Genomic DNA, 26,388 nt, shown 5'->3' on the forward strand with positions numbered 1-26,388 from the left:
AATGGTACGTGACTGAAATCGAAAAGCAAGCGGTCGGGGGTGCTTAAGGAAAAAGAACATCTTGGTCTTTAACTGAATTAAGCAGCTCAGGGTGATGTATTTCCACTCTTATTATGCAACCAAGGCCAGATAAAAAGGATGGTGGTTGAGTTTTTCAGGAACATCCCTCTAAATGTTCAGCCAACAATTGCTGCATGAGAATTATATTGAATGTTATCATCTCGCTTGTCCACTGCTATAGGCTATTTTTTTTTCTCCTCGATTTTGATATAGGGAGCCAAACTTTGTATTGGGTGAATTCCATGGCAAAAGTGATGCTGAGCCTCAGATTTTCACTTTTAAATGTATGTCAAACAAAAAAGAATGCTTGCAAAGTTAAACAAGCCATACAACTCTATGCACAATCACTACTTCTAACCATGTCCACTGAACATTTGACAAAAACACAATCCACTAACGTTCTCGCTAACGTTCAATCCCTGGACAATAAAATAGATGAGCTCAGGGCAAGGATCTCTTTCCAGAGAGACAGACGGGACTGTAATATACTCTGTTTTATGGAATTGTGGCTCTCTCTGGATATATTGTCCCCATCCATACAATCAGTTCAATCAAATCAATCAAATGTATTTATAAAGCCCGTTTTACATCAGCCGATGTCACAAAGTGCTGTACAGAAACTCAGCCTAAAACCCCAAACAGAAAGCAATGTAGAAGCACAGTGCCTAGGAAAAACTCCCTAGAAAGGCCAGAACCTTGGAAGAAACCTAGAGAGGAACAAGGCTATGAGGGGTGGCAGTCCTCTTCTGGCTGTGCCGGGTGGAGATAACAGAACATGGCCAAGATGTTCAAACATTCATAGATGACCAGCAGGGTCAGATAATAATAATCACAGTGGTTGTAGAGGGTGCAACAGGACAGCACCCCAGGATTAAATGTCAGTTGGCTTTTCATAGCCAATCATTCAGAGTTAGAGACAGCAGGTGCCGTAGAGAGAGAGTCCAAATCAGCAGGTCCGGGACAAGGTAGCACGTCCAGTGAACAGGTCAGGGTTCCATAGCCACAGGCAGACAGTTGAAACTGGAGCAGCAGCATGACCAGGTGGACCGGGGACAGCAAGGAGTCATCAGGCCAGGTAGTCCTGATGCATGGTCCTAGGGCTCAGATCCTCTGAGAGAAGAGAGAGGGAGAGAGCGAGAGAGAGAGAAAATTAGAGGGAGCATACTTAAATTCACACAGGACACCGGATAAGACATGACAAATACTCCAGATATAACAGACTGACCCTAGCCCCCCGACACATAAACTATTGCAACATAAATACTGGAGGCTGAGACAGTTGGGTTCTCCATTCAACGTGTGGACAGGAATTAAGAACTCTCCGGGAAACACATAGTTGGAGGGGTATGTCTCATGATTTACAACTCATGGTATGATTGTGGGAACATACAGGAACTCAAGTCCTTTTGTTCTCCTGATCTGGAATACATCACCATCAAATGCCGACCGCATTAGTTTCCGGTTATAGTCACTGCTGTGTACATTCCCCCACAAGTAGACACCCAAACGGCTCTCAAAGAACTAGACTTTGTAGAAACTAGAAACCGCATATCCTGAGGAAGCATTTATTGTAGCTAGAGATTTAAAAAAAGAAAATCTGAGGGAAACGCTACTGAAATTCTATCAATACATCTCCTTTGCTACTCCTTTTGGAAGGGCCTGCTCCTCCCTGCCCATTGGCAGAAACTTAAGCAGGGTGCACCCGTGGTAAGGACTGTTCAACGTTGGTCTGACCAAACAGAATCCATGTTTCAAGATTTGTTTTGATCATGTGGACTGGAATATGTTCCGGGTCGCCTCTGGGAATAATATCGGCATATACACTGACTCAGTGACCTGGGTTCATCAGGAAGTGCATAGGGGACGCTGTTCCTACTGTGACAATTAGAACTTATCCAAACCAGAAACTGTGAATAGATAGCAGCATTCGCACAAAACTGAAAGGGTGAGCCACCGCATTTAACCACGGCAAGGTGCCTGGGAATATGGACGTATACAAACCGACCAACTTTGACGTCCGTAAGGCAATCAAAGAGGCAAAATGTCAGTACAGAGACAAAGTGGAGTCGCAATTCAATGGTTCAGACACATGACACATGTGGCAGGGACTCCAGACAATCACGGATTATAAAGGGAAAGCCAGCCACGTTGCGAAATACCGACACCTCGATTCCGGACAAGCTAAACACCTTCTTCACCCTCTTCGAGGAAAGCAACACCGAGCCTCTGATGTGGGGCCCCGCCACTCATGAGGACTCTCTGCTCCCGTGGCCAACGTGAGTAAGACATTTACGTGTGTTGACCCATGCAAGCCTGCCGGCCAAGACGGCATCCCAAACCATGTCCTCAGAGCAAGTGCAGAACAGCTGGCTGGAATGTTAACTGACATATTCAATCTCTCACTATCCCAGTCTGTTGTCCCCACTTGCTTCAGATGTCCATCGTTGTTCCTGTACCCAAGAAAGCAAAGGTAACTGAACTAAATGACTATCACCCGATAGCACTCACTTCTGTAATTATGAAGTGCTTTGAGAGGCTAGTTAAGGACCATAGCACCTTCATGTTACCTGATACCCTAGACCCACTTCAATTTGCATACCGCCCCAACAGATCCACCAATCGCCATTGCATTGCCCTATCCTGCCTGAACAAGAGAAATACCTATGTAAGAATGCTCTTCATCGACTACAGCTCAGCATTCAACACCATAGTGCCATCCAAGCTCATCACTAAGCTCAGGGCTCTGTGTCTGAACCGCTCCCTGTGCAACTGGTTCCTGGACTTCCTAACGGATTGACCCTAGGTGGTGAAGGTAGGCAACAACACCTCTGCCACGCTGATCTTCAACAATGGTGGGCCCCACAGGGGTGCATGCTGAACTCCCTCCTGTACTCCGTGTTCACCCATGACTTTGTGGCCACACACGTCTCCAACTCAATCATCAAGTTTGCTGACGAAACAACAGTGGTAGGCCTGATTACCATGTCAGCCACAGAGATCAGGAGCAGACAGTCCTCATTAGCTGTGGGGGCCCATGTCAGTGGCTCTGTGTTGCTTTCCTCAAAGTGGGTGAGGTGAGCGCCTTGGCAGAGTGGTGCCAGGAGAATAACCTCTCCCTCAACGTCAACAAAACGAAGGAGCTGATTGTGGACTACATCAGACAGCAGAGAAAGCGCGCCCCCATCCACATTGACGGGGTCACAGTGTAGAGGGTCCTCGGTGTGCACATCACTGAGGACCTGAAATGGTCCCTTCACACCGACAGTGTGGCGAAGAAGGCGCAACAGCGCCTCTTCAACCTCAGGAGGCTGATGAAATTTAGCTTGGCCCCAAAACACAGACTTGTATAGACACACCATTGAGAGGATCCTGTCGGGCTGTATCCCTGCCTGGTACAGCAATTGCAGCGTCCGAACCGCAGGGCTCCCCAGAGGGTGGTGCGGTCAACCCAACACACCATCTGGGGCTTAATGCTTACCCTCCAGGACAAATAAAGCACCCGGTGTCACAGGAAGGCCAAGAAGATCATCAAGACCTCAGCCACCCGAGCCACGGCCTATTCACTGCACTACCATCTAGAAGGCGATGATAGTACAGGCACATCAAAGCTGGAACAGAGAGACTGATAAACAGCTTCTATCCCCAGGCCATCAGACTGTTAAACAGCCACCACTAGATGGCCTAGGCCCAGTACCCTGCTCTGATCCTTAGTCACTGTCACTAGCCGGCTACAACCGGGTACTCTCGCATACACCTTTAGGACTGCTGCTCCATTTACATAGTCATTCAACACTGGTCACTTTAATAATGTTTACATACTATTTATATATCTACTGCTGTAAAATATTTTTTATGATTTTTAAATGTTTTATTATTGAGTGCTTGTTTTTGTATTATTTTATTTTCAACTGGTGACCAGGGTCAGCCTGCAGGCACCCGGCCTGCCACAAAGAGTCGCTGGAGTGCGATGAGCCAAGAAAAGCCCCCCCCCCTTTAACCTGTTAGGGCTAGGGGGCAGTATTGACACGGCTGGATAAAAAACATACCCGATTTAATCTGGTTACCACTCCTACCCAGTAACTAGAATATGCATATACTTATTACATATGGATAGAAAACACCCTAAAGTTTCTAAAACTGTTTGAATGGTGTCTGTGAGTATAACAGAACTCAAATGGCAGGTCAAAACCTGAGAGATTCCTTTACAGGAAGTGGCCTGTCTGACCATTTCTTGAACTTCTTTTCCATCTCTATCTTTTACTAAGGATCTCTGCTCTAACGTGACACTTCCCACGTCGTCCATAGGCGCTCAGAGCCCGGGAAAAAACAGAATGTCGTCATTCCAGCCCCAGGCTGAAACACATTATCGCCTTTCTCAAGTGGCCGATCAAGGGACTCTGGGCTTATGCGCGTGACCCGACCGCCCCCGCCTTTGTGATTTTTTTCCTCTGTTTGCCGAAAAGGAGAATCCCTGTCGGAATATTATCGCTTTTCTACGAGAAAAATGGCGTAAAAATTGATTTTAAACAGTGGTTGACATGCTTCGAAGTACGGTAATGGAATATTTAGAATTTTATTGTCACGAATTGCGCCATGCGCGCGACACTTCTTTACCATTTCGGATAGTGTCTGGGACGCACGAACAAAACGCCGCTATTCGGATATAACGATGGATTATTTTGGACCAAACCAACATTTGTTATTGAAGTAGCAGTCCTGGGTGTGCATTCTGACGAAGACAACAAAAGGTAATCAAACTTTTATAATAGTAAATATGATTATGGTGAGTGCTAAACTTGCCGGGTGTCTAAATAGCGAGCCCGTGATGCCTGGGCTATGTACTTAGAATATTGCAAAATGTGCTTTCACCAAAAAGCTATTTTAAAATCGGACATATCGAGTGCATAGAGGAGGTCTGTATCTATAATTCTTAAAATAATTGTTATGCTTTTTGTGAACGTTTATCGTGAGTAATTTAGTAAAATGTTAGCGAATTCCCCGGAAGTTTGCGGGGGGTATGCTAGTTCTGAACGTCACATGCTAATGTGAAAAGCTGGTTTTTGATATAAATATGAACTTGATTGAACAAAACATGCATGTATTGTATAACATAATGTCCTAGGGTTATCATCTGATGAAGATCATCAAAGGTGAGTGCTGCATTTAGCTGTCTTCTGGGTTTTGGTGACATTATATGCTGGCTTGAAAAATGGGTGTCTGATTATTTCTGGCTTGGTACTCTGCTGACATAATCTAATGTTTTGCTTTCGTTGTAAAGCCTTTTTGAAATCGGACAGTGTGGTTAGATTAACGAGAGTCTTGTCTTTAAATAGCTGTAAAATAGTCATATGTTTGAGAAATTGAAGTAATAGGATTTTTAAGGTTTTGAAAATCGCGCCACAGGCTGCAAGTGGCTGTTACGTAGGTGGGACGCAAGCGTCCCACCTAGCCCATAGAGGTTAAGGTCCTTCATTCTAGTTTAACGGCTGTCGTTAGAGAAAGACCAAGGTGCAGCGGAGGATGTGTTCATCTTGAATGAATTTTAATACAAAAAGAGAACACTTGACAAAATAAACAAAATGACAGCCGACAGTTCTGTCAGGTACTAACAACGAAACAGAAAGCACTAAACAGAAACAATCACCCACAAAAACCCAAAGGAAAAACAGGCTACTTATGTGTGACTCCCAATCAGCAACAACGAACTACAGCTGTGCCTGATTGGGAACCACACATGGCCCAAAACAAAGAAATACAAAAACGTAGAAAAATAAACATAGAACGCCCACCCAATGTAACACCCTGGCCTAACCAAAATAAAGAACAAAAACCCTTCTCTATGGCCAGGGCGTTACATCTAGCAGTGCAAACACATATTAAACCACAAAGAACAGGTTTTCAAAAGCCTCGCAAAGAAGGGCACCTATTGGCAGATGGGTACAAATAAATAAATAAAGCACACACTGAGTATCCCTTTGAGCATGGTGAAGCCATTAATTACACTTTGGATTGTGTATCAATACACTTCAAAGACACATGGATTCATGGATTTTACCATGAGGCCAATGATGACTTTAAAACAGTCACAGAGTTGAATAACTTTGAAAGTCTATGGCAAGACTTGAAAATGGCTGTCTAGCAATGATCAACAACCAAATTGACAGAGGAAAATAATAATATTGTACAATCATGTACAATCCAGGTGTGCAAAGCTCTCAGAGACTTACCCAGACAGACTCACAGCTGCAATCACTACCAAAAGGTGATTCTAGCATGTATTGAATCAGGGGTGTGAATACTTATATGAATTAGACATGTCTGTATTTCCTTTTTAATACATGTGCACACATTTATAATAACATGTTTTCACTTTGTCATTTTGGGGTATTGTGTGTAGACGGGTGAGAAACAACGTAAATGTAATCATTTTTGAGTTCAAGTTGTAACACAATGTCACGTCCTGACCAGTAAAAGGGTTGGTTGATTCCTGTTTAGTCTATGCGCCTTACGGGACTGTTTCGTCGTTTGTTTTGTGTAAGTGTTTTGGTTTCCTTCAATAAAAGAAGATGTTCACTATACCCGATGCAGTTTGGTCCACTACCTATAACGACGCTTGTGACAGAACCACCCACCAAAGAAGGACCAAGCAGCGGAGGAAGAAGCAGCAGGAAAGCTATTTAGAGTCGTGGACATGGGAAGAAATATTGGATGGAAAGGGACCCTGAAGGCAGGCAGGGGAGTACTGGCGCCCGAAGGAGGAGCTGGAGGCAGCAAAGGCTGAGCGTCGGAGGTATGAGGCACTATATCCTCCATTTCAGGAGGTGAGGAGGCAGCCCCCCCAAATATTTGGGGGAAGGGCGCACGGGGAGTTGGAGTAAGTCAGGCAATAGGCCTGAACCAACTCCTTGTGCTTATTATGGGGAGCGTTTGGCATTGAGAGCACCGTGCTATGCGGAAGTGCGCACGGTCTCGCCCATCCGCACGCACAGTCCGGTATGGTTGATACCAGCCCCCCGCAAGTGCCGTGCTAGAGTGGGCATCCAGCCAGGGAGAAGTGTGCCGGCACAACACATCTGGCCACCAGTGCGTCTCCTAGGCCCAGACTACCCTGCGCCTGCTCTATGCACGGCAGCCATCATGCCTCAGCACAGCCCAGTTCGCCCTGTGCCAGCACTCCGCCCGTGCAGGGCTACAGTGACAATCCAGCCAGGACGGGTTGTGCAAGCTGTGCGCTCCAGACCTCCAGTGCATATTCAAGACCCAGTGTATCCTGTTCCTGCTCCTCGCACTAGTCCTGTGGTGCGTGTTACTGTTCTGGCGCCTCCAAAGCCAGCCCCACGCATCAGGCCTCTAGTGCGCCTGCCCAGTCCAGTACGTCCTGTTCCTGCTCCTCACACTAGCCCTGAGGTGCGTGTAAATAGTCTGGCGCCTCCAAAGCCAGCCCCACGCATCAGGCCTTCAGTGCGCCTGCCCAGTCCAGTACATCCTGTTCTTGCCCCTCGCACTAGCCATGTGGTGCGTATCACTAGTCTGGCTCTTCCAAAGCCAGCCCCACGCATCGGGCCTTCAGTGCGCAGTCCCCGTCCAGAGCTTCCGGCGACAGTTCCCCGTCCAGAGCTTCCGACGACAGTTCCCCGTCTAGAGCTTCCGGTGACAGTTCTCCGTCCAGAGCTTCTGGCGACAGTGCCCCATCCAGAGCGTCCGGTGACAGTGCCCCGTCTAGAGCTTCCGGCGACAGTTCCCCGTCCAGTGCTTCCGGCGACGTCCTACAGTCCGGAACCGACAGAGACGGCCCACAGTCCGGAGCCTTCAGAGACGGCCCACAGTCCGGAGCCTGCAGAGACGGCCCACAGTCCGGAGCCTGCAGAGACGGCCCACAGTCCGGAGCCTGCAGAGACGACCCACAGTCCGGAGCCTGCAGAGACGACCCACAGTCCGGAGCCTGCAGAGACGACCCACAGTCCGGAGCCTGCAGAGACGGCCCACAGTCCGGAGCCTGCAGAGACGGCCCACAGTCCGGAGCCTGCAGAGACGGCCCACAGTCCGGAGCCTGCAGAGACGGCCCACAGTCCGGAGCCTGCAGAGATGCTCCTCAGCCCTGAGTCTCTAGCGACACTCCTCAGCCCTGAGTCTCCAGCGACGCTCCTCAGCCCTGAGTCTCCAGCGACGCTCCTCAGCCCTGAGTCTCCAGCGACGCTCCTCAGCCCGAGGTCTCCAGCGACGCTCCTCAGCCCGAGGTCTCCAGCGACGCTCCTCAGCCCGAGGTCTCCAGCGACGCTCCTCAGCCCGAGGTCTCCAGCGACGCTCCTCAGCCCGAGGTCTCCAGCGACGCACCTCAGCCCGAGGTCTCCAGCGACGCACCTCAGCCCGAGGTCTCCAGCGACGCACCTCAGCCCGAGGTCTCCAGCGACGCACCTCAGCCCGAGGTCTCCAGCGACGCACCTCAGCCCGAGGTCTCCAGCGACGCACCTCAGCCCGAGGTCTCCAGCGACGCACCTCAGCCCGAGGTCTCCAGCGACGCACCTCAGCCCGAGGTCTCCAGCGACGCACCTCAGCCCGAGGTCTCCAGCGACGCACCTTAGCCCAGATCCTTCAGCAGTGGTCTGCAGCCATGAGCCTTCAAGGGGGTTGGGCAGGTTAGAATGGGGACTAAATCCGGAGCCTGAGCCACCTCCGTAGTTGGAGGATTGGGGAGGGGGGGTGTAGCACGGGAGCCGTCGGTGACGGTGGCCACCCTCCCTTCCCTCCCTTTAGTTTGGGGTTATTTTTGTGGGGGTTTTTGTGTTTCGGTGCATCCGGGTTCTGCACCTTTGTTAATTAGATTGTAATTTGTAAAAGTAGCCCTCTTAAGAAACTCCTCGAGTAAAAAATGATCCAGTCACAAAACAAATTAAAACTAGTCAAAAGTTTTAGAACTCCAGTTTTTATTGAAATGTAAGCACTTCAAGTCCAGTGAATAACCTGAACTGGTACAAAGGTAAGCGGTAATCTGCCAGAGGTTAAATAATCATTTTAGGTTACCAAAAACGGAAAAATAATGTACCTTTCAGAGTTATAAAAAAAGTCATTTTGGGGGGGAATAAGTAATGGGTTAACAATTTACAGCTGTTCTGCAGCAATGGAAGTAAATTAATCCTTGAAAGTTGATGCTAACAAGTCCTACAGATGCCCCAACTTTTGTTGATTACTTACAAACCCTCTGTCTGTATAAAAGCAGTATGGGAACAGACTGTGTTACTAGACTTCCTTAAGCATTATTTGGACAGTATTGTACTGCAGGAAGTAGTATATTGCTATCATGGTGAGAAAAAGGCAATTAACAAAGGAAGACAGACAGACCATTATAACCCTTAAAAGTGTAGGTCTTTCCTTTAGAGTAATTGAAAAGAAAGCCAAGGTGTCAGTGAGTACAGTTTCCTACACCATCAAAAGGCACTTGGAAACTGGAGGAAACTCTGACAGGAAGAGGTCTGGCAGACCCAAAGACACAACAGAATCAGAAAACATGTTTCTGAGAGTCAACAGCTTGCGTGATAGGCAGCTCACAGGACAACAGCTTCAAGCACAGCTCAACACTGTTCGAAGTAAGCAAGTCTCAGTTTCAACTGTGAAGAGAAGACTTTGACCTGCAGGTTTGACAGGTCGGGTGGCAGTAAGAAAGCCATTGCTAAGATGGCAAAATAAGAAAAAGAGGCTTGCCTGGGCCATGAAGGACCGCCAATGGACTACTGAAGACTGAAAGAAGGTCTTATGCACCGCTGAATCAAATCTTTGGTTCATCTCGCAGGGTTTTTGTACGCCATTGATGATTCCTCAGTGTGTGATACCAACTGTCAAACATGTAGGAGGAAGCGTGATGGTCTGGGGCTCTTTTCCTGGATCTAGAGTCGGCGACTTGCACAGAGTGAGTGGCACCCTGAACCAAAACAGCAACCACAGCATTTTGCAGTGCCTTGCATAGAGTGGCACCCTGAACCAAAACAGCTACCACAGCATTTTGCAGCGCGTTGCACAGAGTGAGTGGCACCCTGAACCAAAACAGCTACCACAGCATTTTGCAGTGCCTTGCACAGTGGCACCCTGAACCACAACATCTACCACAGCATTTTGCATCGCCATGCAATACCCTCTGGTGTACGCCTAGTTGGTCAGTGGTTCGTCCTAGAGCAAGATAATGAACCAAAACATACCTCCAGGCTATGGGGTTCATCCTACAGCAAGATAATGACCCAAAACATACCTCCAGGCTATGGGGTTCATCCTACAGCAAGATAATAACCCAAAACATACTTCCAGGCTATGTCACAACTACCTAGAAGAAAAGACAGTAGGCTTCAAATCATGCAATGGCCAGCACAGTCTCCAGACTTAAACCCCATCGAGCTGGTTTAGGCTGAACTGGGCAGAAGGGTGAAAGCAAAGCAACCTACAAGTGCAACACATTTGTGGGAACTTCTTCAACAGTGTTAGGAAGAACTTTCCGAGCAATATTTGTTTGCCGTTGTAGAATGAATGCCACGAGTGTGTTTGGCTGTTATGTCTAGAAAAGGTGGCTACATTGATAGGTAAAACATTTAGAGAAAATGTTGTTATCCTCTCTGGGCTAGGCGGGACGAAATCGTCCCACCTACGCAACAGCCAGTGTAATCCCGTGGCGCAATTTTCAAATACCTTAGAAATGCTATTACTTCAATTTCTCAAACATATGACTATTTTACAGCATTTTAAAGACAAGACTCTCGTTAATCTAACCACACTGTCCGATTTCAAAAAGGCTTTACAAGGAAAGCAAAACATTAGATTATGTCAGCAGAGTACCCAGCCAGAAATAATCAGACACCCATTTTTCAAGCTAGCATATAATGTCACAAAAACCCAGAAGACGGCTAAATGCAGCACTAACCTTTGATGATCTTCATCAGATGACACACCTAGGACATTATGTTATACAATACATGCATGTTTTGTTCAATCAAGTTCATATTTATATAAAAAAACAGCTTTTTACATTAGCATGTGACGTTCAGAACTAGCATACCCCCCGCAAACCTCCGGTGAATTTACTAAATTACTCACGATAAATGTTCACAAAAACATAACAATATTTTAAGAATTATAGATACAGAACTCCTTTGTGCAATCGAGGTGTCCGATTTTAAAATAGCTTTTCGGTGAAAGCACATTTTGCAATATTCTCAGTAGATAGCCCAGCCATCACGGCTAGCCATTTAGACACCGACCAAGTTTAGCCCTGACCAAACTCCGATTTACTATTACAAAAGTTTGATTACCTTTGTTGTCTTCGTCAGAATGCACTCCCAGGACTGCTACTTCAATAACAAATGTTGGTTTGGTCCAAAATAATCCATCGTTATATCCAAATAGCGGCGTTTTGTTTGTGCGTTCAAGACACTATCCGAAGTGTAAATAAGGGTCACGAGCATGGCGCAATTTGTGACAAAACATTTCTAAATATTCCATTACCGTACTTCGAAGCATGTCAACCGCTGTTTAAAATCCATTTTTATGCAATTTTTCTCGTAAAAAAGCGATAATATTCCGACCGGGAATCTGCGTTTAGGTAAACAGAGGAAAGAAAACAAAGCATTCGGTCGACGCGGGCACGCGCCTGAGTCTCACAGTACTGTAACCAGCCACTACCCAAACGCGCTACTTTTTTTCAGCCAGAGCCTGCAAAGCCACGATTCAGCTTTTTGCCGCCTTCTGAGAGCCCATGGGAGCCGTAGGAAGTGTCACGTAACAGCAGAGATCCCGTGTAATGGATAGAGATAATCAAGAAGGGGAAGAAATGGTCAGACAGGGTACTTCCTGTACAGAATCTTCTCAGGTTTTGACCTGCCATTTGAGTTCTGTTATACTCTCAGACACCATTCAAACAGTTTTAGAAACTTTGGAGTGTTTTCTATCCAAAGCCAATAATTATATGCATATTCTAGTTACTGGGCAGGAGTAGTAACCAGATTAAATCGGGTATGTTTTTTATCCAGCCGTGTCAATACTGCCCCCTAGCCCTAACAGGTTAAACAAAACTATTCCATGATTTATTTTGTCTCCAATTGTTAATTTGTTCTATGCTTTAATTTCAGAGTACATTTAGACATTAAACTGTGTGAATTTCAATAAAAACTGAACAAATGGAGGTGTTCTAAAACTTTTGACCGGTAGCAAACAAAAAGGACAACAACTTAGTGCAATTGATTTTACATTAATTTATTATTATTGGTGCCTGCCAGCACCATCTTGCAGATGTCTTCCATCACAGGACGTCTCCAATGTAATCAAAGTTCGTAAGCTGTACAGTTTCAATTACAGTCTTATTCAAAGTTGACTTAGTATCTATCAATGTGCTCAATTTCATAAAAAGGTAAATGGTACTCGAGACATTGGAATAATTAATTTAACAATTTCAATAGCATTAATGAAATGTATTTCACCAAGTGTGATGTTTCATCTTTCATGCAGAATGAAAGATAAAAAAGAATCAGGCAAGTTACAACAGTCAAACAACAATCAATATTGAAATGTCACTATCAATATTGTTACTAGTATGCAAGTCAAACACATTTCAGCATGGAATTAAACATCAAGGTATGTAATCAGGTAAGAATCATGTAAGTAATAAATCATCAAACAGTGCATATATCAATTGCCATAGTCATCTCAATCATCTTTTTCCTGCCAAGGTAGGATTTACCCTCCATCCTCATTCTCTTCCGAACCTCTCCTTTCAACTTTGAAGGGTATTTTATTTTCTTGGCTGGACCATTTTCCTCCCACTCGGTTGTGCCGCTACAAGCTGTAAATAAAAAACTCAAACCAACACATTATTTATAGTATATAACACAAAATGCTTACTGAGATGATACACTGACTGTATGACAGATGTGCTTATAGGCCTCGTCATAAAAACAGACACATTTAGACACACACAGAGTGAGAGAGCGCAATGGAGTGGGAGGATGCTGTGCTGGACTGACTAGTTGATCCAGCTAATGTTAGCTACCTAGCCATTTGTTTTGCACTCTCAAAACACAATTTCAACAGCAGAATTATATCTAATATTACAAAGGCAGAATGTAATTAAAGTGCATCTTACCTCTGATCGCGTCTTGCTAAGAACCCACAAAAAAAAAAAATCCTTTGAGGGAGACGTGCTTCACCTCAAGAATCGTGATGGGTATACAGGGTTTGACGGACAACTTTAAGAGCCAATGTACTTAAGAGTTTTGATGAAAAGCTATTTTGAATACATTTCATTGGTCAAGGGGTCTTGAAACGTTCATACAGACATAAAGGGGAATCAAGTATTGATTCATGTAAGAAAACTAAAATCACCAAATTTGAAGTTAATAGGTTATCATCCGACAGCAACAATATAAATCTATGTAACTGAAGTGATTTTGGTAAAATGTACAGGAGTAAAAAGTAAGTTACTTCCTTCAGAAATGACTTGAGTATATAGTATAACTATCTTCGAAATAATGACTCAGGACGTCGGTTGTGAGATGAAAGCTTCATTTTAATAATACTTGTTCACATTACATTTTACCATTTTAGATTCTACAAAACAATAAAAGAAATTTGCTAGCCAAGATAGTCACTTGTACATAACTGGCACGTTCTGTTTTTTTTTTTTACTTCCTGTCGCATGGCATTCTGTTACTTGCAGTCAATAGCGTAATCCAATAATAACCGATACAACAGAAATATGTACATAGTTCTCTCAATCTCCATCACATGAATTCAAATACAATTACTCTTACATATGTAAATAACTGTAAATAAAATATCTTAAGATACAGCTCAATAAATTCACTGTAAACATTAACTCTGCAACCCATTAAAGTTATAAAATCTTCCCCTGATGAACAAAACTGTTCATCTATATTTCTAAGCAGTATATCAACGGAATGGCCATCTATACATCTGTTTTTGTTCCATTTTCAGTGTGGTCATCAGGTTGTTTGCTAGTCTCGCTCCAATCACAGCTCCCATGAGCACCAGGCGTGGCAGCATCATTTTCTTGAGTGGAGCTACCCTGGACTTGGATGCGACTAGACTTGTCGTTGTTTCTCTGTTTCCTTGTCTTATGATTCACCTTGCAGGTAAGCTACTGTAGTTTCAGTGTGTGGCTGGTCTGTAGCTGCATGTCTGTTCTGTACCACCTTGGTATGGCAAGCTGGTGTAGCTGAGGTAGTTCTGAACACCACTTTTGCCATTCTCATATCTGATCAGGTGGTAACTCTTCATCCCAGCTGAGTCCCCTCTCCCACATTTCCTGGAACATGCACTTGATACTGATGTTGAAGGGGGTCAGGAAGCCAAGAGAGTCGAAGATACGTGCAGACGAATGCAGAACACTTCTCTTTGTGTTTTCCTTTTGCTTTAGAATGCTCAGTAGCAGCCTGAGGTCAAACACAAAGTAATCTGTTCCCGGTCTCCACACTCAACCTAAAACTTTGGGCACTACTCCTTGTGTTTCTAGCGCCAACGGGTGGTCAATTGTCGTACTCTCCTCCCATTTTGTTTTCAGTTCAGGAGAATTGGTCATCCACTTGCATAGGTCCATGCCTGCAGTAGACAGCATTCACTTTGCAGTTGTTGTCACAAGGTAAGCCTCTTCAACATCGCATGAACTTGCAATGAAGTCATCTACATAGAGTGACTCTCTCAATGTCTCTACAACTTCTGGTTGTTCTGTTTCATATTGTTTCAGGTGCGTCCTGATTGTAGCTGCCAGCAAGAATGGACTTGGGGAAGCTCCAAATACCACTCTGTTCATCCTCAGCACGCGCATATCCTCTTCATTTTCTCCCCTTGGTGGGCCTGTGAGCCCCAGGAATCTCACGGCATCTCTGTCTCTCTCTTCTAGGGATATCTGCAGGAAAGCCTTCTTGATGTCTGCCATGAATTCGATCTCATGTAGTCTAAACTTTATCAGAACAATGAGCAGATCCACGTTCAGGTTTGGTCCTGTGAGTAGACAGTCATTGAGGAATTGACAGCAATCTTCATGGGACAAGGCATCAAACAACACTCTCAGTTTTGTCGTCAAATTGTCCTCTCGGAGGACTGCATGGTGAGGTAAGTAGTATTTCACATTGTCTGCGCTTGATGCGCTGTCTTTCGGCACATCCTCTGCCATATCCTGTTGTAAGTAGTCCTTTATTACTTCGTTGTATCTGCTGTACAACGTCCCATCCTTCTTCAGTCTTCAGACCTCAAAATGTTTCTTGGCAATTCTATAGTTGTCTTGGAGTTCTGGCATTTCTCATTTCCATGGCAACTACACGTGGTATCGTCCATCTTTGAAGGCGGTTGTTCTCTCGAACCTCTGTAGAGCCTTGTTTTCCTCTGGGTTCTGTGGTTTCTCACTTGTGATACCCAGAGACTCAAGCTCCCAAAATGCATGCAGCTGTTTGGAGACTAGACACTTTCCATGGACACTGGTCCCTGCACTGCCCCATCCAAACGTGCTCTCTAAAGCAAACAGCATCTCTGTCAGTTGCTCCACTCAGCCTGATACTATCTGCCAGTAGTACTCTGTTCCTATCAGGACAGAGAGTTCAGGATCATTGTCATCTTCTGGAAAGTCTGCGAGCTGCAGTCCCTTTCTATTGAGCTCATGTTGAATCTGTTCACCAGGAACCTTCATCACAGCTGTGCACACTTGTGGGGTTTCAATTGCCTCTATTTAAATTCTCTGCTGTTTGTCCCACACATTCTCCAAGATTAATTTTACTGTGTTGCGTTGGGACATTGCTGGAGCAGAGGATCCAAACGTGTGAAGAGTGAATGCCTCTTGTCTGGTAGCTTCAGACGATTCACAAGGGTTTTTATGTACAAAGCTTCTCTGACTGCCTCCATCTAGTAAGCAACAAACTATCTTCCTGCTCGATGGGCCTTCTACCCATGCCTTTGCCGTTTGTAGCAACACATTGTTCTGTCCATCTGGTTTCATCTTCACTGTATGGGGAATAACTGAGGAAATAACAGCATCTGCAGAAACAGTAGGGGGTTGCACCTCACTCGTCTTACCGGTACACACAGCAATGTGATGTCTGCTTCCACATGTTGCACATGACATGTCTTTGACGTTACAGAATTTTGCTACGTGTTTCTGTCCTAAACATACAAAGCATCTTCCCATGTCCTTTAGTTTCTCTTTGCGTGCAGCAATATTGTGGTCTGAGCCTGTTTTCTGATTTGTGGTCTGCACTGTCGCAGAATAGACAGTTTTGTTCCTTCTGGCTGGCTGTGTGCAGTGCCGCAGCAGATGGCATGTTGGGTCTTTTTGTTTTCATTTCATTGAAGGAGCATGACTTGTTCCATGGTTTGCTCTCTTTCTGTTGGTTGCATGATCTTGTCATTTGTAGTGCTCTCTCCCTGTTCTGAACCTCCCTCTGTACGAAACTGACTATCTCAGACACTTTCCATTCATCATCTACTCCCCTCTGATGACTAATAGTCAAGAGCTATGTCTTCTGGAATCATATGCAGTAAGATTGGGCATAGTAGGCTTCCGTAGGTTTCTGGCAATACACCCAGTGATTCCAAGCTCCTAGTCTGAATTTCACATTCATCATATAGCTGCCTCCATGCATTTAGGTCAGAGGATTCTTCACAGGAGTGAGATTCAGCAGCTTTGACATGTGAGCACTAATCACAAGATTTTTCCTTTCAAATCTTCTCTTGTGAAGAGCGATTGCATCATCATAGTTACTGTCTGTTAACCTCTATGGGCTAGGTGGGACGCAAGCGTCCCACCCGTGGTGCACTCCATCAACAGCAGGTGCATTTCAAGAGCGGCAAATTTGAATGCAAATAAATGTCAAAATTCTAATTTTTCAAACATACAACTATTTTACACCCTTTGAAAGATAAACATCTCCTTAATCTAACCACGTTTTACGATTTCAAAAAGGTTTTACGGCGAAAGCATAAATTTAGAGTATGTTAGGACAGTACATTTACAAGAGTTGTGTGTAATGTTTTGTCAATTCAAAGACAGGGTCACCAAAACCATAAAACCAGCTAAAATGATGCACTAACCTTTTACAATCTCCATCAGATGACACTCCTAGGACATTATGTTAGACAATGCATGCATTTTTAGTTCTATCAAGTTCATATTTATATCCAAAAACAGCGTTTTACTATGGCATTGATGTTGAGGAAATCGTTTCCCTCCAATAACCGGCAGTCAAGTCAGCACCACAAATTAAATAATTAAAATTAGAAAACATTGGTAAAATATTATATTGTCATTTAAAGAATTATAGATTTACATCTCTTGAACGCAATCAACTTGCCAGATTTAAAAATAACCTTACTGGGAAATCACACTTTGCAATAATCTGAGCACTGCGCCCCGAGAAAAATACGCGTTGCGATACAGACTAGCCGTCATGTTGGGGAGATCTAAAATCGAAAATACTATGTAAATAATCCATTACCTTTGATTCTCTTCATCAGATGTCACTTCCAGGTATCACAGGTCCATAACGAATGTAGTTTTGTTCAAAAAAGCTCATCATTTATGTCCAAAAATCTCCGTCTTGTTAGCACATGATCTAAGCCAGCAGGCCTTCTCGTCATGAACGAGGGGAAAAAATATATTTACGTTCGTTCAAACATGTCAAACGTTGTATAGCATAAATCATTAGGGCCTTTTTTAACGAGAACATGAATAATATTCAAGGTGGACGAATGCATTCTCTTTTATAACGTATTGGAACGAGGGTACCCAACATGAACTCGCGCGCCAGGTGTCTAATGGGCCATCATCGTTCTATGGCTCTTGTTCGGTCAGATCTCCCTCCAGAAGACTCAAAACACTTTGTAAAGGCTGGTGACATCTAGTGGAAGCAATAGGAAGTGCCAAAATATTCCTCAGCCCCTGTGTTTTTCAATGGCATAGGTTTAAAGGTAATACAACACATCAGGTATCCACTTCCTGTCAGAAAATGTCTCAGGGTTTTGCCTGCCAAATGAGTTCTGTTATACTCACAGACACCATTCAAACAGTTTTAGAAACTTTAGAGTGTTTTCTATCCATATATAATAAGTATATGCATATTCTAGTTACTGGGTAGGATTAGTAACCAGATTAAATCGGGTAAATGTTTTTATCCAGCCGTGCAAATACTGCCCCCTAGCCCTAACAGGTTAACATAATTTGAGGTCAGTGGCTGTAACCTCTGGATCACACTAGCACTGAGGCAACCAACAATTTATTTGGCATATTGATTGACTTGAACATATAGTAAAACAATGAATCTAAAAAACAGATTTTCCCTCATTAGAAATACATGTACCCCCTACAAATATGAAAATGTACTATAATCCATGTAAGAATTCACACGAGACACACTTTGGCCTGCACGTAGCTTAAATAGGCTACTTGAACTGACGCCCAGTGGACCTGCAGTTGAAGTTATTGTATAGCCTACAAACACCGCATCCAGCTGGTCCTGGCGGCAATTTTAAATATTCAATATTTATTAAAATCCTCCTACTGCAGGATTATTTTCCTCCTGTGACAAAATGGGTATTATTAAGATCTGACATCTGTACATGTAAGTCCAGTTGGTTTGTATTCAGGAGATGAAGGCTTGAACGGATTGAAAAAAGGTTTGTACTCAGGAGACGAAGGTCTGTACTTCATATGCCCTCGTGTCATCACTCTTATGTTATCCCACGGCCATTGAATCCGCTTCTATCATCATTCTTTCTTTTGTTTGTGTTGCTGCGCTTCACCGGTTGGTCCGTGCTCCACTGTGCATTCTAAAGTGCACGCAAATGTGTGCCAGTATTTCTGGGCACAGGGGGGCATTCTCCTGTCTTCTGTTTTGTTTGGAATTAGGCCTATGTGATGCTAATTAATGAATATGTTGTTGATACCGTTTATATGTTCAAAGAGTGTTTACCCAGTCTGCTTTAGACATGGCTATGATTTCCGAAGGTGTTTTGCTTATATTTTAAATGTGAGTAATTAGATCCCTGCTAGATTGTGGGACATTTTGGAATGCTCTAAGGTGTTGACGTGGCCATGGGGGAGGTCAATATATAATGGTGTGACAAGTGTTTGATTTTGCCATTCACAGAATTGCACATGTAGATGGTGGTCAGAGCCTAGTAGACCCCACCTGTGCCTAGTGGGTTATATTGGCCATAATGCCTGCTTAGTCCGAGTCCTTTCGTTTTGTTTCATTGCCTTTTTGAAACATTTTCTTATTTTGTATTACTATCATTTAACTTTTCCTCCTGCTATTGTTGAACAGTGGGCACCTACTGCATATTGTTGTTTGGGGACTTGGGGACTCGAATTTGGGGACTCGAACCCGGACCCAGCGACTGTCAAACCAATTCCAAAAACACATTGTGTGAGTCCATCCCAGACACTGTAATCACAGTTTGGTTAAGGTCGCTACATTACCACTTTCCTTTGGGAGAGCATGCCCCCACACTTCTCTATGCCAAGCTGATGTGTACACGCCTCTCCGATGGTCTTACAGGCGACATCTCACTTCTGACAATAATGTAGCAAATTCGGTGGGGGTAGTCCCAACCGGGATACGAACCCGGGTCCGGCGACTGTCAAGTCAACACCTTAATTCGATACGCCAAGATGTTAGAACCCTTTGATGGCGTTGCTAGGTGTTGAGTACATTTCACTACAATATATTATATATTGTTACTATTTACTATGGTGAAGTTTGGTCTCATCGACCTAAGGCTTCACGCTTCATTCTGTTTCTGCAGATCATCACATATTTGATGTGCATTGCAATGGCTTTATTCAGTGGTTAAAGGGCAGCATGCCTTTCAAGTGATCCGCTCCATAAAACTCCTTGAAGGGTGTGCCTAGCGAGCCCATGTAAACAGCTCGTCTAATAGAAAGTGTTCAATAATGCCGGCCTGAAAATGTCACAAAGTGAGACATCTAAAAGGCCTTTCCATCAACTTCCATCAAATGCTGATTTTGTTTTCCCTAAATATAATTCAGTCCAAGAACCTGCGTGCGAAAGCTGCTTGCACTCCTGTCTCCTTGGCACGCTTTTGCGTGAGGTGCAAAATTAGTACCTTTGATCCGGTGTTTCAACTAGACTTACTAATTCACTACACAATGCGAAACAGCTCGCCCTAAAGACACGTTGGCCAAGGCATATTGCAGTCATTGCGTTTTTAGTTTCTCCTTTCTTCATTACAGGGAGATTGTGTTTGCAGTCCTTGAGAGATGAGATTTTAACAGCGTGCTTTTAGGATGAGTTGAAGAACCCTGACAGAGAGCTGCAACTTTGAATAGACTGCAGTGTAGCCTAAACACTTAGCGGATTTGACTTTCAAGGGCCTAGGAAATGTTTTGAGTGGGAAATTCAGGCTCGTTGGAAACTAAAGCAATATGTTTGCTGTATGGTAGTCAACCATTTATTTGGAGATCTTGATGGGTCAGTGAGTATTGTATAGGCCTATAGTTGGGGGGTGAGGGAATAAGGAAGAGGGAACACTGAGAAATGAATGGCTGAATGTGGTCTGTTATGATTGAATGTGGTGTGCTATTGATTGAAACGAGCTGTCTCCAAAAACACATTGTGTGAGTCCATCCCAGACGGACACAGTAATGGCAGTTTTGCACCACTGGCAACAATATACACTTATGACCCAATTGTTCTCCATGCCGTTCATCTCCTATTTCTTGCCTTCTGTCTCTCCTCTTCCAGTGGCTGGTAGTGTGTTTGGGCGCCAAGGAGACTCGGGATCAGAGGGTGATGATGAGACCCAGCTGAAGTTCTACACAGAGCAGCACAGAGGCCGCCGGCGCAGCAGAGGTGAGACTAGAGAAGTCGTGTGTGAGTTTGTGTGTGCGCATGCGTGTGTAGAACATGGGGATGTGCCAAACTTACTCCTCAGCCTTAAGTGTCCCGCTTGAGTCACCTCACAAGCTAGCTTTTGAGGTGACGTGATCGGCTAAGACGCTTGAGGAGGGTGGTCACGTGTGTTTGTGAGGCAGAGGTCTCGAGTTTGCGCCAAGTAATGATCGAATTGGGAGGAAGTGGTACTCTCTAAGCAAGCTGTGTGTGTGTGTGTGTGTGTGTGTGTGTGTGTGTGTGTGTGTGTGTGTGTGTGTGTGTGTGTGTGTGTGTGTGTGTGTGTGTGTGTGTGTGTGTGTGTGTGTGTGTGTGTGTGTGTGTGTGTGTGTGCGTCATTGTCCATATACAGTATGTGTGTGGAAAGAGGAAACTACGGCTAGAATTTAATCTAAGTGGATTTCAAGGGCAATTTCCCATTTTCGTCAATGTGATTTCTTAAGTGTGTTTACAGAGAAGTTCGCTCTCAATAGAAATGTGCCTGCTGACCTTCTCAGTACTGACTGCAAACTTTGTTGGGAAGCTTGATGATTTGAAAAATCCAGTATCAACTCCCTCCGCCCAGCCCTGGGACATGCTGCTATGCAAATTCGTTTTCCAAATTCAACCAGATTTCAACCCCCATTTGTTCATTCTCTATCACTGACAGAACCAAAGCTTCGATAGACTAGTGTGTGAATTGAATTTTCACTGAAGCAGCCAAAGCCGTTGAACGAGTAAAATCCTACCACCAGAGAATATTGAATGGGTGAAATCCTACCACTAGAGAATATTTCACCGTTGGGTCTACTGTAAAAACACAACAACTTAGTTATGGAAAAAATAACAGTGTAACTAAAAATCCAACTCTGAAAATATGGCTTATGACTACATTTACTGTTTTGACAGTGGTGGTGTTAAAAAAATGCAATGTAACTGTATGGGGAGCATGGAAGGGACTGAGCCGACTGAAGTAAGAATAGATATCTTTGGGTTTGTGAGTGGAGCTGGAAGCAGGGAAGACATTGGCATCCCCAGAGTGGTGTTAGAAGGCTTTATAGCACCATCATGACACTCAGCAGATACATGAGCTGAGGAAAATGGAGTCTGAATGATAAGCAAGCTGAATCAAATGCCTTAATGGATGCCATGATTTAGTCTGCATAACCAAACTGCCATTTGATAGTGTGTGTGTGTGTGTGTGTGTGTGTGATCTTGGATGTCCTTGTGAATGTGACTTTCTTGTATGTTTGTGAGCGCGTCCCTGTGCATTAATACATTCATGTTTGCATAATATGCATGTTTATTTGTGTTTTTGTGTTTATGATTGTGTATGTTATATGGGTGTATTATGACAGTAAGCTTATCTTAGCTGTTGGCTGTACTGCAGCCTTCTCTATAAAAAAGGACACTGTTAACATGCATTAGCTGGAGACCGTGGGCGCACAAGTGTGAAGGGTGCTAGTATGAGCCTGTGATTGAGTGTGGTAGAAATTCAGATTGTGTGTACCAAATGTACTTGTGCTTTGAGTATTATGTCGTTTTGTTTGCAGTTGGCATGTGCTAGTGTGTTTGTGTGGTTGCCATTATGCCGTTTTTGTGTGTGTGAATGAATGTGTATATAAGTGTGTGAGTGTCCGTATATATGTGCCAACCTATCATCCCCTGTGTTGATGTGTGGCCGTGTGTATGCATCTGTTAGTGTTATCTGTAGGCTTTTACAGTAATTGAGGGCCCCCTCACAGACCTAATCATTCCCGAGTGTTCACACAGATGGGATTAGTTGCTGGAGAGCTGTTGTCATAGACACCCACTGCACCAGTCCAGCCGAAATGGCAGGGTCATTAGATAAATCCAGGTGATTGGAGTGTCTCTTAATTTCTCCCTCTCTCTCTCTCTCTCTCTCTCTCTCTCTCTCTCTCTCTCTCTCTCATCCTCTTTTATGTCTGTCCCCAACCACACACACACACAGTGGGCATTACTGTTTGTCCACCCAGGTGATTGGAGGGTCTTGTCTGTTTATCAGTCGCAGTCTAATGGCCTCGCAGGATCAGAAGTACTGAAATTCTCGTTAGTGAAAAATGTTTCTTATGCATTTTTTTTAAGCTCCATCACTTCCATATAGCAACCATTCCCACATTTGCTGGAAATAGCAGCTATTGGAATGTAACACCGGCACAGTATGAGCCATATGTGTAAGGTTGGTTTCAGAACATGTGTGATTCCAGCGGTTAAAGTGAGGTATAGCTCAAGGTGAGATGCTTTAACTGGAAGGAAAAGTTAAGTTGTATCATTACACGTCATCCAGAAGCAAATAGCAGGCTTTCCATTGACCCTCAATAACAGCTCTGCCCTCACCTTGGTGACTGGTAAGCTGGCACTTGATATGACACCTGCGTGCTGCTGTATGATGAATTCCACTCTATGGGAGATAATGAGCTCATTTCAGCTCCCTTTCTCCCCAATGTGGAGAGAAGCCCACAGACACCCTAAGGGCATCCAAAACAATCCATCTATAACGCTGTCAGAGATGATGGTGTCATTTATCAGCAACACTAGATGTTGTACTGGTGGAAAGAGGCTGGGCCTTCTTAACATCTTTTATCATGACGATTAATTGCCTCTGCTGGACTACAGCCCTTGTGCTGTTCATAAATCAGTTTAGAAAGAACCCTGGATGGTTCTGAGCTCACCACCAAAACTCCAATCAAAACACAACAACTCCCCCTACATCTACAGGAGCCAGAGGCTAACTGGAGTGTATGTGGTGTTTTTATCTAGTTCGTTTTTTGTGAAAAGGGAATGTTTGGTGGTAAGAACAATGTGTTTGAAATGAAACTGTTTTGACAGTTTTTGGACCACCAAAAGTGGTTTTGACATGGTGCTGATCAATTTAAGCTACATTTCAGATTAAATAGACATTTTCAGAAAAGAGTTCATATTCCTGTTTATTCTTGTTTTTGAATTCATTTCTGTGTTGTGTCCTAACAGCTTAATTAAGTCATAATTTGCATGTGTTTTCTCTGCACCTTCCCTGAGTTTTGATGTGAGACCTAACTCCCGTCTCCCCCTCCCTCAGGTTGTCCACACAGCCCGATGAACAAGGCCACTCTGACGTTGATCACCATCAGTACGTGTGTCTTGGCTGTGGTTTACGGCACGCAGCTCTCCTGCTCTCTCACCGTCAAGGTTACTCTCCATGTGCCCGAACACTTTGTTGCCGACGGTTAGTATCCCCCATAAACTTCCTCATCTAACTACTCTCTCTCTCTCTCCCACAGTATACTGTAGTATTTGCAGTTAACTATAGTATAAATACTGTAGTAAAATAACTAGTGTATATACTATAGTAAATACTTTAGTGTTTTTGCATAATGTTTTATACTGTAGTATTTACTGTAGTGTTTTTGCTGACATTACTGTAGTATTTACAATGTTATTGGTTTTATTATGTTTGACATATAAGTGGAGTCTTTCTCCTTGAGGAAACCTACTGGAGAAATACTAAAAGAGAAAATGTGCTATAACTTGTACATAGGACTGGGTTCTGAAAGGATTGTTCAGCGCTTCTGGCAGAAATTGTGATATAGGGGAGGGGAATGGGCAGGGTATATGCAAATTAAATGCTGTAGTATTTACTATAGCATTCTACAGTATACTACAACATTCTATAGTAAGTACGTCACATAATTGAGAGATACTACATTAATCCTTGTTAATTAGGCTGGAACAAACAATACAGTCATAATTGCTATGCATTTCTATGGACCACTGTTAGATAAACATGCACACACTGTAAAAACTGCATCAGGGGACAAACCACATGCATCCTGACAGAATAGGAAAAGTTACTAGATAATTACTCCAGTTTCCAGAGTATTTACACTTCCATCCTGACTGAGAGGTCTTCGGACATGGGAGGTCCATGGGTATAGGTCTGGAGTTGGCAAGATACCAGGACTCCCCATTCCTCGCCGTAAGCTAAAGGGCCAGGGGAGAGATGGGGAGGGATGGATGGAAGGAGGAGAGTGATTATGAAGAGCCCAAGCAATTTAATTAGCCACTCGCTTATCTTCTAAAGCTGTGCGTCCAACACATCAGCAGAACAGAACAGGTAGTCTGGTCACCGATGCCTTAGTCCCCCAGACTAAGGTTGATATTATTTTGGTGAAGTGCTGTCCTGAGCACAATGTTTTTTTGCTCCTGGTGGACGCTGGGAGCATTTGTAGTTAAGATAGTAAACGCACGGCCGCCATTTAATGGCAGCGAATGGGGGGCAGAAATATCCCTCATCAGCCACCCGTGGCAGACTGGTGCTAACTCAGTCAGATTGGGGGATATTATCAGGGAGCTGAGTGGGCTCAGGAGTGTAAATACCCAACAAATGCAGAGCAGAGACCCCACCAACAGATATAAGGGCGGGGGGGGGGTCAATCTTTTTTAGATTTTTTGGGTTGATATGATGTGGAAACAATGTTGATTCCACCAGTTTTTGCAGAGTGGGTTGTGACTTTCTCTTTTGCTCCTCCCCTCTCTCTCTCTCTCTCTGTCTCTTTCTCACTTTCTCCTGTCTCGAGAACGCAAACAGACACACGGACACACTACAAACATGCATAGTGCTAGTTATTTGAATCTATATCCTTGAAGACGGTAGAAATATAATGTCTTCACTGCTCCCCCTGGAGAAAATAATCAATAGCATCAATTAAGAATAATCCGTTTAGTGATTGGAGTTTAACGATTGTGGTAGGAATGGCACGGCTGAATAGTAAATCAGGGATTGAATCACTCAGCACCCTATTACACTGTTCCCTGGGCTGATTGGTGAACCCATAGAATTAGGAATTAGAATACTAGAATGGACATGAATATTTTAGGTTGGCAATAATTCTATTACACAATTTCTGATATATCACATGCCTTTGTTTTATTTTCCTGCATAAGTAAAAACAGCATTATGCCTCTTCTGCCATTCATTCCAATTAGACTGTTTTGGATTTTTTCCCTGACCAATATGGCTGCCATTTTCACCCCATTCCGGGACTTTGAGAGTTTATGACATAGCCCCTATAGTAATTTAATAGGATCTCTATGGGTGAACCACTGACTGGCCTATCACTTCACATCACCTGAGTTCAAAGTGGAAGTGGCATCAATACCTGTTAATTGTGCTGTAGATAATATTTTTATTGAACTGTATCCTCATAATATTGATATTTTATAAGGTGTTCATTATTTTCACATTTTAACTAATGGGTCATTGAACATGTTTGAATATCCAGTTCTATGTCCTATCGAGCTAGTAAGAGGAAGAGAATAGCCAGGTTGTTAGCAGTAGAAAGATCTTCACTCCAATAAACATGGATATGTTACACTGAGCGTTGAATGATGGAGGATCCTGTAGTACTTCAAACTACATCAGTATGATCTGCTGAGAGAAATGTGATGAGTAAAAGTG

General features: G+C 44.0%; 1 protein-coding gene across 1 annotated transcript in view; it reads left to right on the forward strand.

The window, feature by feature from the left end:
• Nucleotides 1-26,388, forward strand: part of LOC106565912 (astrotactin-2) — a 448,985-nt gene that overhangs the window by 191,624 nt on the left and 230,973 nt on the right. Inside the window, exons 5-6 of the mRNA XM_014133602.2 lie at nucleotides 20,805-20,912; nucleotides 24,010-24,156. Of these exons, the coding sequence (XP_013989077.2) occupies nucleotides 20,805-20,912; nucleotides 24,010-24,156 (255 nt within the window). The remainder of the gene's footprint in view (nucleotides 1-20,804; nucleotides 20,913-24,009; nucleotides 24,157-26,388) is intronic.

This window comes from Salmo salar, chromosome ssa01, assembly GCF_905237065.1.
Source record: "Salmo salar chromosome ssa01, Ssal_v3.1, whole genome shotgun sequence".
Classification (NCBI taxonomy): domain Eukaryota; kingdom Metazoa; phylum Chordata; class Actinopteri; order Salmoniformes; family Salmonidae; genus Salmo; species Salmo salar.